We start from the raw sequence: 18594 nt of genomic DNA on the forward strand, positions 1-18594 counted from the left end.
TATTCAGATGTAGGGTTCTGATGTCTAGGCCAGGAGGTACTGCTGTGAGTGTGACCATTCACCCAAATGCCAGCCAGCCTGTCCGTCCATCCCTCACTCCCCTGACCCATCTCATGCTGCGCAAGGCTGACAGGAGGAGATGAAACCAGCTCTGGCATATATTCCTAGCTCTAACTCATAAACGGTAACCATCAAGGAGCCCTTCAATTAGATCAGCACCCTTGGCGCCAGAGGGATTGCAGGGGAGGGTGGGAATTCCCTACCTCTACCTCCCCAGCCCCAGCGCTCATCACAAGCCTGGCACCTCCCCTATCTAATCCACAGCTATGAAACTACAGTCCCCTCAAACGAACTACAATTACCATGATGCTTTGCACAACGGCCTACCACACTTGCTGAGTTTGGCGGAGGAGCCGCCCCCTCGGCCCAGTAGCCACCAATAAGCGGCGAGAAGGACCATGCGGCAGGGGCTTGGGTTGCGTTGTGTCGCGTGCGGGAATGGCGCGGTTTTATTGAGGGGCGGGCAGGAGGAGGAGCAGCCGGTGGCGGCGGAGGAGGAGGGAAGGGCGGTCCCGTGGCTCGGCGGTATCTCCGGGGAGGATGCCGGTCCATTCCCGGGAGAAGAAGGAGAACAACCACGATGAGATGGAGGTGGATTACGGGGAGAACGAGGGAAGCTCCTCGGAGGAGGAGGAGACTGAGAGCTCGTCCGTGTCCGAGGAGGGGGACAGCTCAGGTAACCGGGGAGCGGGTTCGTGGGCGGGGGCACCAGGGGCCGTTTGCAAATGCCGGGGAAGGGCGGCCGCTCGCGCAATTACACTGCGGGGACCGTTAACACCTTCCCCTGCTGTGGGGGCCGCAGTCCGCCCCCGCCCCCGCCCGGCAGCATCTGACCCCGCCCCTCCACCTCTGACCACCCCCCCCTTCAGCTCGCTCCCTTCCCCCGGCACGGCAGCATCTGCCCCTTTCTCCCCTGTACCGCAGCTTCTGAATCCCCTTCTTCTTGGTGGGGTGGGGGTGACAGCCCACACTCTTCCCTGCTGGGCAACTTGTGAACCCCCGTAAAGGGTACGGCCTGCCCCCTCTGCACGGCAGCTTGTGGACACGGCCCCTCCTCCCTTGCCTGGCACCTTCTGAGCCTCCTCTTTCCAAGGGGATATGTCTCATCCCCTCCTTGTTCATGGCAGCTTTTTGCTTTACCCCATGGGACCACAGCCTGTGCCACCACGCTCCCTTTGCATGTCCGTTTCTTCTTGCCCTATTACCTGATGTGGGGGCCACAGCCCCCTTCGCCTATCTGGTAGTTTCTCCTTTTCTGACCTGGGGGGCCCATCCTTTCTCACCTTCCCCTACATGGAAGATTTTATCCTGCTCCCTTCCTGCATGGCATCTTCTCCTTATCTGTCTTTCTTGAGTTGTTACTATTTTTTTTCCTCCCCATACACAGCATTGTAGCATCTTGTCCCTTGCCAGGAGTTCAGTTGCTAACTTCTACAAGACAAGATTATGCATCTCAAATAAGGCATTTTTTTTTAAATAAACTATGGATGTTTAAAGAAACTGCAGAAAATTTCTTATCAAAAGTTCTATAGAAAAGACTTTCCAACGAATAAATATAATTTTTAAAATACCACATATCACTTACAAGAAATTACCTGTTGGTAGTGTTGTTGGTCCCAGGATATGAGATGCACAAGGTAGGTGAGGTAATGTCTTTTATTGGACCAACTTCTGTTGGTGGACAGTACAGTCTTTCCAGTAACACAGATCTCTTCTTCAGGTTAGGGGAAGGACATCAGAGTGTCTGAGCTAAACAGGTTGGCACAGACTATTAAGCAGGGGTCTCAAACTCAATTTACTTTAGTGCCAGTCCTCAAATCCTCCCAGCGGGCCAATAATGTCACTGAAGATGGTGTTCAGAAAAGAAAACGTTTATATTGTACTTTTTATTTTGAATGTCTTAAAAATCGTGGCTGCATGCATCTCTCCTCCAAGGGCTGCAGTGGGGAGGTTCTCGGGCCGCAGATAGCCCGTGGGCTGGGACTTGGAGACCCCTGCTGTTAAGCATAAGGGTTAATGCGTAATATATACCTTCCACCAAGTTGGTCCAATAAAAGAAATTACCTTAGTGTCAATATTAATGTGGCTGTGAACTCAGTTGAAATTACTATATTGCTTCAAACCAGCAAAAAGTGAGGTTGAGGTGGATAGCAAATTATTCTGCTTTAAATCAAGGGAAGAAGCTTTGGATGGAATGAAGTTTTGATGAGTATTGAAAATAATTGGTGAGCTTACCTTTAACTTATTTAACTTCAGTTGGTTTATTTTATCAACAGGTGTTGTCTAGAAGTTTTAGATATAGTTAACCAATCAATACAATCTGCACTTGAGCACCAAGACTCCCCTGAGTTTAGAAATGCCATATTAGTAGGGCCCTACCAAATTCGTGGTCCATTTTGGTCAATTTCACGGTCATAGGATTTTAAAAACTGTAACTTTCATGATTTCAGCTATTTAAATCTGAAATTGCACAGTGTAATTTTAGGGATCCAGACCCAAAAAGGAGTTGTGAGGGGCATCACAAGATTATTGTAGGGGAGGTTGCAGTACTGCTTCCCTGACTTCTGCACTGCTACTGGCAATGGCGCTGCCTCCAGAGCTGTGCTGCTGGAGAGCAGCAGCTGCTGGCAGGGAGCCCAGCTCTGAAGACAAAGTTGCCACCAGCAGCAGCGCAGAAGTAAGGATGGCAATGGCATGGTATGGTATTGCCACCCTTACTTCTGCGCTGTTACCTGCTGAGCGGTGCCCTTACTTAGCCGCCACACTCAGCCTGCCCACCTCTGAAGACAGCAGCACAGAAGTAAGGGTGGCAAAGTATGGTATTGCCACCTTTCCTTCTGTGCTGCTGTAGGTGCGGCATTACATTCAGAGTTGGGCACCCAGCCAACAGCTGTCACTCTCTGGCGGCCCAGCTCTGAAAGCAGCACAAAAGTAAGGGTAGCAATACTGTGATTCCCTTAAAATAACCTTGTGACCTCCCCCTGCAACTCCTTTTTGGGTCAGGCACTCCAATTTGAGAAACGCTGATCTCCCCCCCATGAAATCTGTATTGTATAGGGTAAAAGCACACAAGACCAGATTTCACAGCGGGGGGTGGGAGGGGGAACCAGATCTCCTGGTCTGTGATGTGTTTTTCATGGCTGTGAATTTGGTAGGGCCCTACATATTAGTGATGAATGTCAAAGCCACAAGTTATGCTCATCATCTCAGATGAGAACTTGGACATTTTGTAGGACACCTTTGGTATATCTGTATTGGCCACATCTTATAGGAGAGTTAATTCAGAAATTTACTTTAAATATTATTTTTACTATCTTTACCTTTAAGACAGGCTGCCCTAATTACCACAAGTCCCATCCTTCAGGCTTTAGAGGGAGAAGAAATTGTAATACATTTTAGAAACATACCAAGATTACCTAAACCAATTCTCCCATACATAAAGTTGTGATTTTTAATACCTTGAGGCATCCCAGGTCTAGAAATGAGTGATCTTTTGGGAAGTGATATCTCTGTCTCTATAAATGCTCACCTGAAGGGCAGTGAGGTATCTGACCTTAAGCCTGTTATTTTTCCAGGACTATTACCCATCATGCTTCTCAAGTTTGGGTAACCTTAGGGAAGAAATACCAAATTTTGGGAGATAGGGAATATAGTAAACTACTGGCAGTATTTTTAAAGATACTTTAAAGCTATTTGGAGGTTGGAAATGTTACAAATAATCCTAGTGGAGATGGATTAGTGGGCAGAGTGCAGGTGAGGCAGTCAGAGGTGCATGATAAATCCAGTTGATCATGAGGGTGTGCCATTCCATATGTGTTATGTATACACGAAACACTTCCTTCTGCTAGTTGGAAGGTCATTCTGGCTTGTGTATGTATGTACACAGATGTAGAAATGGAGGGTCTATGGTGGTGTTAACTGCAGCTGGAAGAGGGCATTATTCTCCCACACTTCGAGGTGGTGCATTCCACATTGTAGCAGAGGCTAAGAGTACACATTCACACTGCCCAGTATGTTATGCAGGGGGGAAAGGGTCCAGAGGACCACTGATTCTCAAGGAGGATTGGGGTTGAGGTTGCTTATCTTGATTTAAAATCCCATGATATTTGTTTATGAAGTAAACAAATACTAATTATTTGGAAACAAAGCATTAGTTACAAAAATTACTTACTGAAACATGTCTGAAACCTGAAACCTAGCTGAGACCCTCCTGAACCGTGGAACAAAGTGGAAGAAACTTTAGGACCCTGTTTGCCTTCCTGCCTTATGCGAGGCAGACATCCTGAGGAGTAAATTGTTGGGGTAATTATATAAGGGAGCTAAAGGTAAGAGTAGGAGGGTTTTTTCCTCCTCATATTTATGCTGTCTGCAATGCAAGCCAATAACAGGCTATGACTGTTGCAAATGTTCACGCCAAGCAATGGGTTATGGCTTGATAGGATATTTTAAAAAACTACTAAATCACTTGGAGCCAATAAGTTGTGCATATTTTCAGTCCATGTAACTTTCTGATCTTATTACTATTGTCCTCATTGCCTCTTCCCCTTACTTGTTTACTTGTTGCATCTAGTCTTTAGTCAATAATGAATAATTTGTCCCATCCTATTGTTGCTTCTTGCCTGTTAACAGTAAAATAATATTTTAATCAACAGAAGTCCTCTTCTGTGTTAAACATAACTTAATTTCAAATTGTAATTTTATATCTAAAAATTCCAGGGCCCTTTCTGATCTAATATTACTCTTGTTCTCTGAATTTGTGTGTGTATGCGAACTGTGGAGTCTGATACAGAACTCCCTGCCAACCTCTCATAAGCTGCTGGGGTGAATGGAAACTCTCTGAAATGGCTGACGTCCTTTCGTTCAGAAGGAGCCCAAAAGTTCACTGTAGCCTGCTCTTGTTCACCACCAAAGCTCTCCTCACTTGTGGAGTACCAATGTTCAATCATTCCACCATGCTGTTCAACTGTATGAGCCAGTGGGAGAGCTGGTGAGACAGCATAGTTTGAGGTGCCAACAGCATGTGGACAACCCAACTGTTTACATCAAATGTAAACTGTACCATTGTGATGTTGGCAGACCAGATGCCTGCTCATGCCTAGGCCTCCCTAAACACTGACAAATGCATATCTGGAAGCCATTCTGGCTCACCTATATGTTAGTATTGTTAAAATAGAACTTATGTTTATAAGAATGTGTTTAGACTTGATGAAATGTTTGTAGGATGTTGCGTGTATTGATCTCACTTATAACAGCTGTATCTTGTGGTATAAAGTTATATTGAATGTTTGCATTATAAACCTCTAACTGTGTAACTCACCAAACAGGAAAGAAGCATTAATTAATGTAAATTACTTGTTCTGTACACAAGAATCCCCATTGCAGCCAAATGAACCATTGTGAAACATCAAAGAACAAAGATTTTGTTGACTGATTGCCTTTTCCCTCCTCTCCCCACACCCATGAAGAGGAGATGGGTGCAAACACTTGTCCCACGAGTTTGAACTCTGGGAGAAGGGAATAAAAATTCATGATCAGAAGGAACTGTATCACTGTGCTGCTTGGCATTTGGAGAGGGCAATATTTCTAAGAATAAGCATGAAATCCCCATGCTGCTTAGCTTGGATTAGCTATAAAGGATGTAGAAAGCTTGCGTGGTGCATCACCTTCTATTACCTTTTGGAACCTAAGATTGTAACTAATTTGTGTGTGTATGTTTACCTGCATTAACCTTGTAAATAACTTATTTCTTTTTCTTAGTTAATAAATCTTTAGTTTGTTATAGGATTGGCTACAAGCATCTTTGGTGTGAGGTCTAAGGTGCAGTGACCTCGTGTATGTGACTGGTCCTTTGGGACTGGGAGTAACCTGGTTTGTAACAGTCTGCCCTGAGGTTGGTATCACAGTCGTGAGCACCTGGCTAAGAATCTCCTCATTCGTCTTCCCTGTTACATTTACATTGAAGTTAAGTTTGTAGCAGCCTTATGAGGAAGTAGAGCTAATTTGCATCAAACAATATTGAGTACCTTCTGTGGTAACAGAAGAACCCACAATTCCATATATGACTGTCTATGAGATTGCACCCCATCTTATTGGACACAGATTCCGCTGTATTGATGATGGGTTCGTGACCACAAGGCTATTGAAACTCATATGGAGGATTCATTGTGTAGCAGCTGGAGCTCTTTCAGGCAATGAAACAGCCATCCTGCTTAGCAACACAGTTTGATGAAGCTTTCTGGCACAAGATGGCTTTCCATTAGTCCCTATGTGAACAGGGCTCTTGATCAGTTCAAACTGAAGCTAAACTTTCAGATAGTCAAAAACAAAGAAAGAAACTATGATGCCGAACTTCTTTATCATCTGTACAGTGATCAGGTGAATAAAATGTACCTGACTTTTCTATGTCCAAACCTGCAGGAAGCCTGGAGGATAAACCAAATGTTTCAGTTGGAAAGAACTAATGCAGGAAAGCTGCTGCAGGAATTGATGACATTCTACCAGAGCGTTGTGGTGAGGGTTTTGAAACTGTGTGTGTGGGTGTTTTTTTTTTTTTTTTTTTTTTTTTTTTTTTTTTTGAGAACTGGACTGCTGTGTTAAACTAAGACCTCACCTTTGGGTCAAATTACTTACCATTTTGTGCAGTCTATTTTGGAGTCGCTTTTCAGCTGGAACTTTCAAAATACACACTAAGTGTTCCTGTTGTCAAAGACATCAAAAGTAGGTGTCGAGGTTTCATGTTGGAATTTGTGAAACAGAGATCACCATCAAACGTTCAGTGATTAAATCCCTTTCAGTCTTTGTATTGTGCTCAACCCCGCATGACCTAGATGAAATATCAACCATTGTTTTGTAGAGACCTTGGACAGTTGAAGCAACAGTAAAGAGTTTTGCCTATGGTTCACTGGCATACTCAAGACAACTAAGAGTAGATTTGGGTTGAAGTTCTCGAACACACTGCTGCTGGAGACAAAGACTTCGTGGACTTGGCTTATTTGCTCTTTTGTTGCTGTTGCTACCTTCTAGCAACACTGCAGTTGAAAGATTTTCTCAGAGGAACTTGATAAAAACAAAACTGTGCAACAAGATGCAAGAGGAACTTTTAAAAAACATTCTTTGTGTTGGACCATATATGCAGTGACATGAGCATAAATGCAGTGACACGAAATCTGTTGTGAACAGTTTGCACCAGTGAACAGTGCAATCATTTCATTGGTGATGTGTGACCACCAACAGAAGCATTCTACTTCTGATGAAGACTGCTATTTTTAATTGTGTCATTAGCCATATTTTGTTTGAAACATCTGCCAACCCTCTCTTGGGATACAGGTACCAGAATGGGGGTTTTGATTTTTGAATTTGATTGCCATCTCATAGCTTTGTTGCTAATGTGGATGAACTTCTGCTAGGGCATGTAGCTTTTTTTTTTTTTTTTTTCCAAATCTAGGTATCTAAAGCTTTTGTTTGGTCTTACATCAAACAACAATGTATTTAATAAAAATCTTCACTTCGGTATACAGATTGGGCTATTTTTAAAGTGACTTTGGGTTATTAATGCAGTAGAAATCTGGTGATTCTTCACCCTTGTATATAGTCCATTGTATTAGTGTGGTTGTGACACATCAACCTCAATTTGCCTCAATTTTTGTAGGAAAATTCTATCCGCTGTAAACCTAACCTGCCAGTTTTCAGGCTGAGGTGACTAGATTTGTGAGCAAACTCAGGTTTATAAGGGAAACTGAGCTGCAATAACCACACAATTACTTGTATTGCTCGAGAATAAGGTATGCAAATTGAGTTTAAACATTTTTAATCACCAAATTTGCAGGGTCAGGAGCATCTTGCAAGGGAAAATGTAAAATTCAAAGCAATTTTTCACCAGCTTTTGCAGGGTAGTCCATATTTTGCTGGATTTCTTTCAATTTGAGAGGGTTTTTTGCACCAAGTTATGGTAGTCACTGTTGTTTACTCAATACGGAGGTGTTGCCTCTTTAAATTAGTATACTATGTATATGCAGGTAACTTTTTTGCCTTAGAAAATCAGTTTAGAATTTATACCAGGGGTCGGCAACCTTTCAGAAGTGGTGTGCCAAGTCTTCATTTATTCACTCTAATTTAAGGTTTCGCGTGCCAGTAATACATTTAAACATTTTGAGAAGGTCCCTTTCTATAAGTCTATACTATAGAACTAAACTATTGTTGTATTTAAAGTAAATAAGGTTTTTAAAATGTTTTAAGAAGCTTCATTTAAAATTAAATTAAAATGCAGAGCCCCCCAGACCGGTGGCCAGGACCTAGGCAGTGTGAGTGCCACTGAAAATCAGCTCGCATGCCGCAGGTTGCCTACCCCTGGTTTATACAGCTACTTCAAGCAGGAAAGTAAGAGATTCAGTCTTGCATCTGGTTTGTCTTACTCAGCTAATCTGTATTGCTGTGTGCACAATACATTTAAAAAAAAAAAAAAAAAAAGCCATGCTGTGTAAAGTAATAAACTTTGAACAGGCCTGACTTTTTTTCAGAGATGTCTAGCACCCACAACTTCCATTAACTTCAGATGGACTTTTGGGTTCCCAGTACCTTTGAGAATCAAGATGTGTGTGTGTGTGTGTGTGTGTGATGCTGTGCTACATTTTATAACCCTGGAGGGACCAACTTTTTGCTAGGCACTGTATGAACACACAGCATTATGGGATCCTGGTCCTTGACTGAGTCTCCTAGAGGCTGATGGAATTCAAATAATAAATTGTTCCTTTCCTCCCTTTCATCATGTCTCCAGGCACAAAGAAGCTATCACCAAAGTTTGCCCCGCACCCCCAAAAGCTTAAATGCCCCTCCCAATTACAGTGTAGTTGCAGAAGATTCCATCCAGCCGAGAAGCCTAGGAGTGGAAGAAACCAGCAAGCACTATATTTATCACCACATGACAACTGTTGATATGCAGGCATTGAAGCTGTGCCTTCCATGTCATCACCCATGCAGATTGCTATGTTTAACAAAAAATAAGGAGGTTGAAGACTTGAGTGGTATTTGTGTAAATCAGTCTGATACAGACACTTTGTTAAAATTCCCCATGGCAAACTTATGCTGCAGTTAAGGAGGAGGCAAAAGAGCTTAGTATGGTCGCACCTAGCAGAGCTCCTTGGGACCGGAACTGGTGTTGTAAATCCAGACTCTCTCCATCTGGATATCTGTGAGGAATTGTCACTGTACTTCAGAGAGAGAACTCCTATCTGAAGTGGCCTCATGGGGACATCAAGAACAATGGGTCTAAGACAACCCTTCCTCACAAACAATGCAGCCTGTCTGTCCAAGTAGTAGTCATGGAAATACTAACAGCAACTGGAACTGTCACATGTCTCTTTAACTCTTCCAAGCTAATAAAAGAGCTGAGAACACTTGGAACCATTCCTAAAAGATGGTAGCATGTCTCTCAAATAGGAAATTCTCCTTTCTAACCAAGAAATAGACAATAGCCTGACCAGTGCTAAAGATGCTCCTGCCGCCACCGCTACTACTAAATCCTAGTGACCTTGCCAGTTACCATCCGATACGCTTTTCTTCAGGAGGTTGTATCTCTATCATGAACAGAAGTTGAACTAAAAAAAGGTGGTATTATCAAACCCACCTTGTCTCTGTTTTCCAGGCAAGCTAGTCAAGAAGCTAGTCAAAAAAGCTCCAGAGTCAACAGTGCTCTGCTGGTATCCTGGTTGTTTTAGAGTTTAGGGACAAGGTATTGTTCAGAGACAGCACCAATTGCTCTAGGGGATGACCTGTCTGTGTACAAGAGAATTATCTGTCCTCATTAATAGATCTGACACATTCAGTGCTAATGAAATTCTCTTGTCTCCACCCCATGATATTGTAGGGGTGAACAGAAATGTCCTTTAAATAACTCTTAGTGTCCGCACTTAAAATTTTGTGTTTGCTCATGCTTGCTGAACTCTGGTGCATCTAGCTAACTTTCTTCTGACTCCCCTGCCTTTGAGTGGTGAGAGCTCACAATACGCATCTCTTGAGACACTTTCCCTTCTCTTCTGCCAATAAGTCCTCTGGGAAAGATTAGGTGAGAAACTCCTAAAAGAGGATGGGGCAGCGGGGGGGTGGGGGTGGGGGGCGGGGAGAACAAAGCAGAAACTCTTGTGGAAAAACACTTTTCAAGTTCTCTTCTACATTATAGAGAACAAAAAGGCAAATTCCACCATGAAAAAAGATAAGATTTGGAGCACGTATCCAATACCATCGGGGATTCTCTCCATTTCTAGGACATTTAACATTTATCTGCATCTAAATTAAGAAAGCAACTAAGCCTCTGCATACCTCTATGGTAATAGGAGGTGTCAAACAAAGTTTTTAGGAAAAGTCTGGCAGAAGAGCTTTGCCAAAATCCAACATTCCTTGCTTTTAAAAAAAATGGTACTTTGATCTCTAAATGCAAGTATATTTAAGGAAATATTCAGAAATGTCAATAAAATAACTCTGGCAATGGTGATGAATCTGTTTTTATTGCATTGCTTTAAAATATTTATTTAAATAGGCACTGAGGCTACATCTACACTACAGGGGGGAGTCGATTTAAGATACGCAAATTCAGCTACGTGAATAGCGTAGCTGAATTCGACGTATCGCAGCCGACTTACCCCGCTGTGAGGACGGCAGCAAAATCGACCTCTGTGGCTTCCTGTCGACGGCGCTTACTCCCACCTCCGCTGGTGGAGTAAGAGCGTCGATTCGGGGATCGATTGTCGCGTCCCGACGGGACGCGATAAATCGATCCCCGAGAGGTCGATTTCTACCCGCCGATTCAGGCGGGTAGTGTAGACCTAGCCTAAGATAAATGAGGGAGATTCCTATACATGAGCTCTTTTGGCTGCAAAACCAAGAAACCAATTAATATAATGAAAATAGTCTTCAAAACTGAAGAACTATGACTTTCTTTTTTTAGTGGAGGTTAATCTATACAAAATATCAGTCTATGGATAACCAATATAACTCCATGGACTATGCACTCATTTTGTGTGGATTGCTATTGCTTCAACTAACTAAACTGATCTCCATTTCTTCTAATTCTAGAAGAAACCCAGTTAGGTTAATTTCTTTTATATACCACAGCAAATGTAAGGTAGCTTTGAAATTTGGAATTGTCTTCAGCAGGGACTTTATATCCGCTTACAGCTAAATCTTTAGCTTACAGAACATCAGTAGCTGGTTCAGTTTTTCATAAATTGTTTGTTAGCTTGGGTTTCAGTTGTACAAAACTGGTAACTTCATTTCCAACAAATTTATTCTGAGATATTATTCTCCCAAAAAAACCCTTTTAATTTTCAGAAATGGATGATGAGGACTGTGAAAGAAGAAGAATGGAATGCTTAGATGAAATGTCCAATCTTGAAAAACAATTTACAGACCTCAAAGATCAGTAAGTAGTCAAACATTTTTAAAAAGTCTCTTCCTTTGGGGGCTCATTCTTTCAGTAGTGCTATAAGTGACCACGAACAGTCAGTCTTTCTTTTCCTGTGTTGCAGGAATTACTCTTATCTGGAAGAGGATTCTACCATTCCAGCAGCTGTTGACTCTTTCTAAAGAGCATAATGTTAAATTGGCATTCTGAGATGAAATAATTGTGCGGGTAGTCAAATTTCTACTTTATTCTCTTAGTAGAATTTTTAGGGGGAAGATAAATGTAGATTTAGAGTAAGAAAAGGGATCTCAAATGCAGTTGCTGGGTGGAGGTGCCAGCATGAGTCTCCTGTCCCAGAATGCTGAGGGGATATATGTAGACCTGCATTCTTGTGGGGGTGGCATCAGGACCCCTTTTGCTTCCCTATGTCATTGGTACCACTATATATGCAACCAGAGGCATTCCCCCAGCATTAATTAAAAGCCTGTCTAAAATTAAGTTTTCAACATCAGTGTAACAGACTGCAAAATTTGACTTCTCTCTCAGCTGATAGTCTCACCAATAAAGGTGTGTTTTGAATTGTCATTTACATTTTGTTTTCAGAAATAATTCTGTAAGGTCAAAAAATTGTGCTTTAGCAGCAATTGATACCTATTTAAGTTCTATCAGCCTACTTCTCTCCTTCACTGCTCTAGATAGGTTTATCTTTAATAGACATGAAGTGAAAACTAAAACAAGCAGGTGAGCTAGTATTGATGGTTGACCATTCAGCTTTCAACTTAACTGATCTGCAACATTTTTTAAAAGTTATCACTATTGAACCCAGAGGCTCCACTTGAGAATGGGGCTCTGTTGTCTTACGAACTGTAAAAACTGTTTGATAGATACATTGTGATCTTCAGACTTAACCTGTCCGTTCTGTAGGTAAAGGATTTTTCCCACATCGCTCTGCCAATTAATATCAACTTGTTCAGAAGGGAGCAATTTTAGAGGTTTTAAAATATCAGCTCATTTTCCATGCCAGTTGAGTATGCGATATCTTAGCTGAAGGTGCCAGTTAGTGTTATGGTGGGAATATTTTATGTGGTATGCAGAATCTGTCCACTAAGAACTGATATGAAGGCTCATCTTTCCATGTAGGTTGCTCATCTTTTTGCATGTAGTGTTATTTGATAATTCAGTTGCTGCCAATCTGGGTAATCATCGTAAAAGTTTCTGTATACCATCACCAGTTCCTAGTCACCAATACCAAGGGGAAAGTGTGTGGTGTTGGTTTTGTTGTTGTTGTTGTTGAAGCGATCATACTCTGCAATGCCATTAATATCTGTGATTCCATCTTCAGAAAGAAGGGATAGAAATGCTATGCTTGTACATCTTTCCTAGAAGGGTGAAGTATACAAAAAGAAAATAGTTTACTTTCAAAGTGACTTTTGTCTTGGAATTTAGAGTGGCACCAGATTTAGATTGCTAGGTTTTAGTAGATCTGTCATGGGATTATTAAACTTTATGACTGTAGATATGGGATCGTCTAAAGAATTCTTGCATACGAAACTTTCATTTCTGCTATTCTGCTTGTATTGGCTCTTAAGTAATACACTACATTTTTATTTTAAGACTTTACAAAGAAAGATTAAGCCAAGTGGATGCAAAACTACAGGAGGTTATAGCTGGAAAGGCACAAGAATACTTGGAACCATTGGCAGCTTTACAAGAAAACATGCAAATCCGAACAAAGGTGGCAGGTAGGAATGTGACATGATTGTTGCTGTTTAACAGTGTAGATCTACTATGCAACTTTAAAGTCAGTTGACTCATTCTAGAACATGTGACTATTATAAATTTGTAATACCTCAGAAGAGAAATCTAATGGACACTTTTTTAGCAGAATAGATTGTCTGTCTGTCTCATCAAGGTACCATCTGATTAAACCCTAGGTAGTGTGATGTTAACTTGTGCCACATCTGTTCTCTGTCTCTGTAGCATTGTACAAAATGATTACACTTCTGCATTAATAAGGGCTGCTATTTCTATTAGTGTCAGAGGATTTCAAAAATAAAGGATATGAAAATGTGAAGGAGACTTTTGCCCTTGGATTAATCTCAAATTGATAAAATTTTTGAGTACTTTCTTTACAGCTTTAAAAATCTTGTTTTGAGTTGTGATGCGAGTTGTCTTTTACAAACTTTAAAACTGCTACTGTATTTTATTAGAACTTGTTAGATCCCTTAACGTACAGTGCTAGAAGACAATATGATACACAAGCACACTTAAGCTTGTAATTTTTAACATCTAACACACTGAATATACTCTAACACTGTCTAAAATAGTTTCTGGTTATAGTTTTGTATAACCAGTTCAGCTGCCTTGTAATCCATGTCTCCAGACCTTACTGTGCAGAGGATATAGGGCATGTAAATTCCTTAACAATGGGTCTACAGCAGTTGTGCAATTCTGACCCCAAAAAAGAAAAAACAAATAATTCCAGGAATTTTAAACTCTGAGCATTTAGCTAAATTGGATCTTAACATCTGGATACAGTTTTAATAAGAACTCTTGTCAACTCCATTTTGTCTGCTGAGGTAGAGTATTAGCCATGCCTCATGGCAGTTACAGGGTATGCTGACATGACAAAGAAATTGAAGAGGAAAACAAAGATCTGCTCCTCTTGTTCTACCCCATTACAAAGTTTTTTGGATGGTGACCTCTTCAACCAGATTAATCCACAGATGCTCAACCTGTCTGTGGTAGGAAAGAGGTGTCCCCTAGGACAGGTTAGAAAAGAGCCACGAGGAACCATGCCTACCTCCTCTGAAGGGAGAACCAGCAGAAATGAAATACAGCTAAACAATCTGAAAAAGTACAAAACTGCCTTGGCTTGCATCATTAGTGCTGGTGATCACAAGTACTGCCAAAATCTTTTTCCTCATCACTCAACTCCAGGCCATAAAGCAAAAGCAGGTCAGGCCCAGAGGATCAAGAGGGATCTTCTCTTTATTCTGTGGGTTCCTCTCAATGAGATTTTCCCTACTGCTCCCTCATATAAGGATAATTTAGGATTTCGGGGGCTAGTCATTCTTTCCCCCAGAAAGATCACCTAACCCTTCTTCAATCCTAGATATCCTCTTCAGAATTGGTCTTTCCCCTGGGATTGACATATGTTGTAATGTGCCTTGTTATCCTAACCTAGGTCTTGGATCCCCTGGCTCAAACCTCAGACCTGTACTGCAAGCAGTGGTGTAGCCAGGTGTAGCAAACGGGGGAGCAATCACCAAAAAGGTGCCACCCGCTGCAGCGCTTTTACTCACCCAGCGGCACATTTACTGACAGGGCGGCACTCCGGGTCTTCAGTGGCATTTCGGCGGCGGGTCCTTTGGTGCTGCTGAACACACCCGGAGCGAGTGAAGGACCTGTCGCCGAAGACCCGGAGCGCCGCCCCATCAGTAAAAGCGCCGCTGTGTGAGTAAAAATTAAAAAGGCACCAAGAAATTGAAAAGGCGCCGCTTGTGCTCCGCAGGAGAGCGGCCGCTGCCCTGCTCCCCTCCTAGCTACGCTACTGAGTCTGGAGTCACAATGGTATGGAGAGGCAATATATTGAGATTCCCTGACCCATTCACATCTTCAGTGCAGTTGGGGAGCCCATTAGCCTGTCTCCTTCAGAATCTGAGAGTAACCCTAAAAGGCAGAGAGAGAGAGAGAGAGAAAAGTAAGCAGGCCTTACCCAGTCGGAGCTACTGTATCACGAATACCTTTCAAGTTGAAGAAGAAATTCATTGTCTTCCCCACTCAGACTAGGCATCTCTCTGAATCAGATTCAGAGGAGTTGGTTCTAGAGAACTCCAAAAGCCTGGGTTAGTTGTGGAAGCAATCATAATCATAATCACTAGACTCAAAAATGGCTTTTCTCAAATCTTGAGAAAACAGTAAGGAAAAAGAAAGCTATGAAATCTAAACAGATGGATTACTGCTGGAATTAAGGGTCAGCTATCAGAAGCTGAGCAGGAAGCTTAGGAGAAGGAAGTTTGTCTTGTACTATTTGTCCCAGAATAGTACAAGACCCACGCAGGGTAGTAGCAAGACTAGAGCTTGCTGGATAATTCTTCCTGGTCTCCCCCTTGCCCTTAAAAGAGAGAGGGCAGGAGGATGAGACTGTCTGTCAGGGACCAAACTAGATCTATACATTCCCTTACCTGCTGCCTTGGAGGACATCATTAGAAGCTGCAAAGACCAAAAGGCTGGAAAGAAAGGTAAACTTTTTTGCAGTGTCGGTAGGGATAGGATTTACCTAATGAGTAGGGCCCTACCAAATTCATGGTCTGTTTTGGTTAATTTCATGGTAATAAGATTTTTAAAAAATCATCAATTTCATGATTTCAGATATTTAAATCTGAAATTTCAGTGCTGTAATTGTAGGGGTCCTGACCCAAAAGAAGCTTGGGTGGAGAAACAAAGTTATTGTAGGAGGGGTCACGGTATTGCCACCCTTACTTCTGCAATGCTGCTTCAGAGCTGGGTGGCTGGAGAGCAGTGGCTGCTGGCCGGGAGCCCAGCTCTGAAGGCAGCGCCGTCGCCAGCAACGGCGCAGAAGTAAGGATGGCATGGTATGGTATTGCTACCCTTACTTCTGCACTGCTGCTGGTGAGGCGCTGCCTTCAGAGCTGGGCATCTGGCCAGAAGCTGCTGCTCTCTGGCTGCCCAGCTCTGAAGGTAGCACAGAAGTAAGGGTGGCAATACCGCGACCCCACCCCCAATATAACCTTTCAACTCCCCTCTCCCCCATGGCCTCCTTTTGGGTCGGGATCCCCAGTTTGAAAAACACTGGTGAAATCTGTATAGTATAGGGTAAAAGTACACAAAAGACCAGATTTCACAATCCATGACAGCATTTTTCACAGCTGTGAATTTGGTAGGGCCCTACTAATGAGCCTGCTCAAATTAAATACCGCTTTTATCTGGAGAAGGACACAGCATTTCCTATGAGGAGACTTCCTATCAAAGAACTTGATGTACATGATGGTAAACTCCTCCCCGAGGGGAAATAATGAAGTAAGCTCCAGCAGCTTCCATTTGCTTCACTGGGGCCATGCTAGTGTGGACAGACTCCTTTTTCACTTTTTGGGTTTCTTATTGTCACTCAGGAAACCCTGGCCTCTAGAACAGTGGTTCTGAATCTTGCCAGACTACTGTACCCCTTTCAGGAGTCTGATTAGTCTAGTGTACCCCCAAGTTTCACCTAGCTTAAACTACTTGCTTACAAAATCAGACACGAAAATACAAAAGTGTCATAGCACACAATTACTGAAAATGTTGCTTACTTTCTCATTTTTACCATGTGATTATAAAATCAATTGGAATATAAATATTGGACTTGCATTACAGTGTATAGTGTATATAGAGCAGTATAAAGAAGTCGTGTGAAATTTTAGTTTGTACTGGTTTTGCTAGTGATTTTTATGTAGCCTGTTGTAAAACTAGGGCACTATCTAGATGAGTTGAAGTACCCCCTGGAAGACCTCTGAGTACCCCAAGTGGTATGTATACCCCTGGTTGAGAACCACTGCTCTAGAAGAAACTCTTGCAACCTACTTTTCCTGCATTCCCTGCACAAGTTATGTTGTCAGGCCATGTCTACACTACTAAATTATGTTGACCTAACTTATGTCAGAATACAGCTACTGCAGTTATTAAATCACGTGTGTGTGTGTGTGTGTGTGTGTGTGTGTGCACGCACGTTTGGCTACTTATGTTGGCAGTGCGCATCCTTACTAGGAGTGCTTGTACCAATTGTATTGTCAGTGTGAGGCATTGTGGGGTGGTTCCTGAAAGCCACTGACAGTTGATGTAAGCAACACAGTATCCACACTGACACTACATCAATGGTGACTTTCTGGGATGGGGCAGGAGGTTGGGGTGCAGCAGGGGGTCGGTGGTTACCTGGGGTGGTGCCAGCTCCTGAAAGCGGCCTGCACACCCCTCTGGCAGTGGCTCCGCGGTTGGGTTGGGGGCAGCATGTGGACGCGCACACTTACACTCCCCCCCCCCCCCCCCCCTACCGGGGCTGCAGGGATGTGCTGGCCACTTCCCGGAGTGGAGCGGGCAGGAAGCCGTCCTAGGCTGTGTCTACACTTCCACTTTCAGTGCTAAAAATTTAGTCGTTCAGGGGTGTGAAAAAACACACCCCTGAACGACAAAAGTTTTAGCGCTGAAAAGCGCCAGTATAGACCGTGCTTACCCCTCGTTCGGGATGGTTATTTTTTATTGCCGGGAGAGCTCTCCTATTGCTATAAAGGGTGACTACACTGCCCATGTAACAGCGTAACCAGTCCTGCTGTGCTGCCGGTGGTGGCAGTAGCTGGGGACCCCTGGGCCCTTTTAAATCTCCCAGGGATAGCAGGGAGGGCTGAGAGGCATGTGGGAGCAGCAGGCGGAGCCAGGGGAGAGATCCGGCCCCGAACATTGGTGGACCTGGACCCCCAGGCCCTGAATATTCATGGAGCCCGGGCACCACAGGCCCATACAACTCGCCGCCCCTGGCTGGGATCATAGAAAACTGACATAGCAACTCAGATACTATGAAAGGTGCTGACATAAAGCAATATTAGACCTCATTCTTGAACAAATTATTTGAAGAGGAAAGCTACTCAGTTCATTTGCATTATAATACTGTGATTTGTCCTCTGAAAAGTGCAAGATCTTCCATACGTGCACATACCAATGTTATCCAGGGTTGGGATATTTAACATAGTCAGTAGTCTTGTTCTCAGTGTTGAGGAACACCACCCTTACCATGAATCATCCAAATACAGATACACATAGTCCTACTTCTTGGAGAGGAAAACTCAAATAATTTTGAGAAGCTTTTCATGTTTAATATATTAAACAGGTTGTTACATTCTCTGCTACAGAAGTTTTCTAAATTGTCATGGTATTTGACCTGGCCAGAAGCTGCTGCTCTCTGGCTGCCCAGCTCTGAAGGTAGCACAGAAGTAAGGGTGGCAATACTGCAACCCCACCCCCAATATAACCTTTCAACTCCCCTCTCCCCTATGGCCTCCTTTTGGGTCGGGATCCCCAGTTTGAAAAACACTGGTGAAATCTGTATAGTATAGGGTAAAAGTACACAAAAGACCAGATTTCACAGT

At 43.0% G+C, this 18594-nt stretch overlaps 1 protein-coding gene across 4 annotated transcripts in view; it reads left to right on the forward strand.

Annotated features, from left to right (window-relative positions):
- The first annotated feature begins 517 nt into the window (after window positions 1-517).
- BRMS1L (BRMS1 like transcriptional repressor) overlaps window positions 518-18594 on the forward strand; it is a 41943-nt gene continuing 23866 nt past the window's right edge. For 2 of the 4 annotated variants that reach the window (XM_054027667.1, XM_054027669.1), the window contains exons 1-3: window positions 519-736; window positions 11383-11473; window positions 13070-13197. In XM_054027667.1, coding sequence (XP_053883642.1) covers window positions 601-736; window positions 11383-11473; window positions 13070-13197 — 355 coding nt within the window. In that variant the 5' untranslated portion in view covers window positions 519-600. Of the gene's footprint in view, window positions 737-11382; window positions 11474-13069; window positions 13198-18594 lie in introns of all 4 variants that reach the window. The other 2 variants (XM_054027666.1, XM_054027668.1) reach the window with 2 other exon arrangements.

The sequence above is a fragment of the Malaclemys terrapin genome, chromosome 4, assembly GCF_027887155.1.
Source record: "Malaclemys terrapin pileata isolate rMalTer1 chromosome 4, rMalTer1.hap1, whole genome shotgun sequence".
Taxonomy (NCBI): Eukaryota; Metazoa; Chordata; order Testudines; family Emydidae; genus Malaclemys; species Malaclemys terrapin.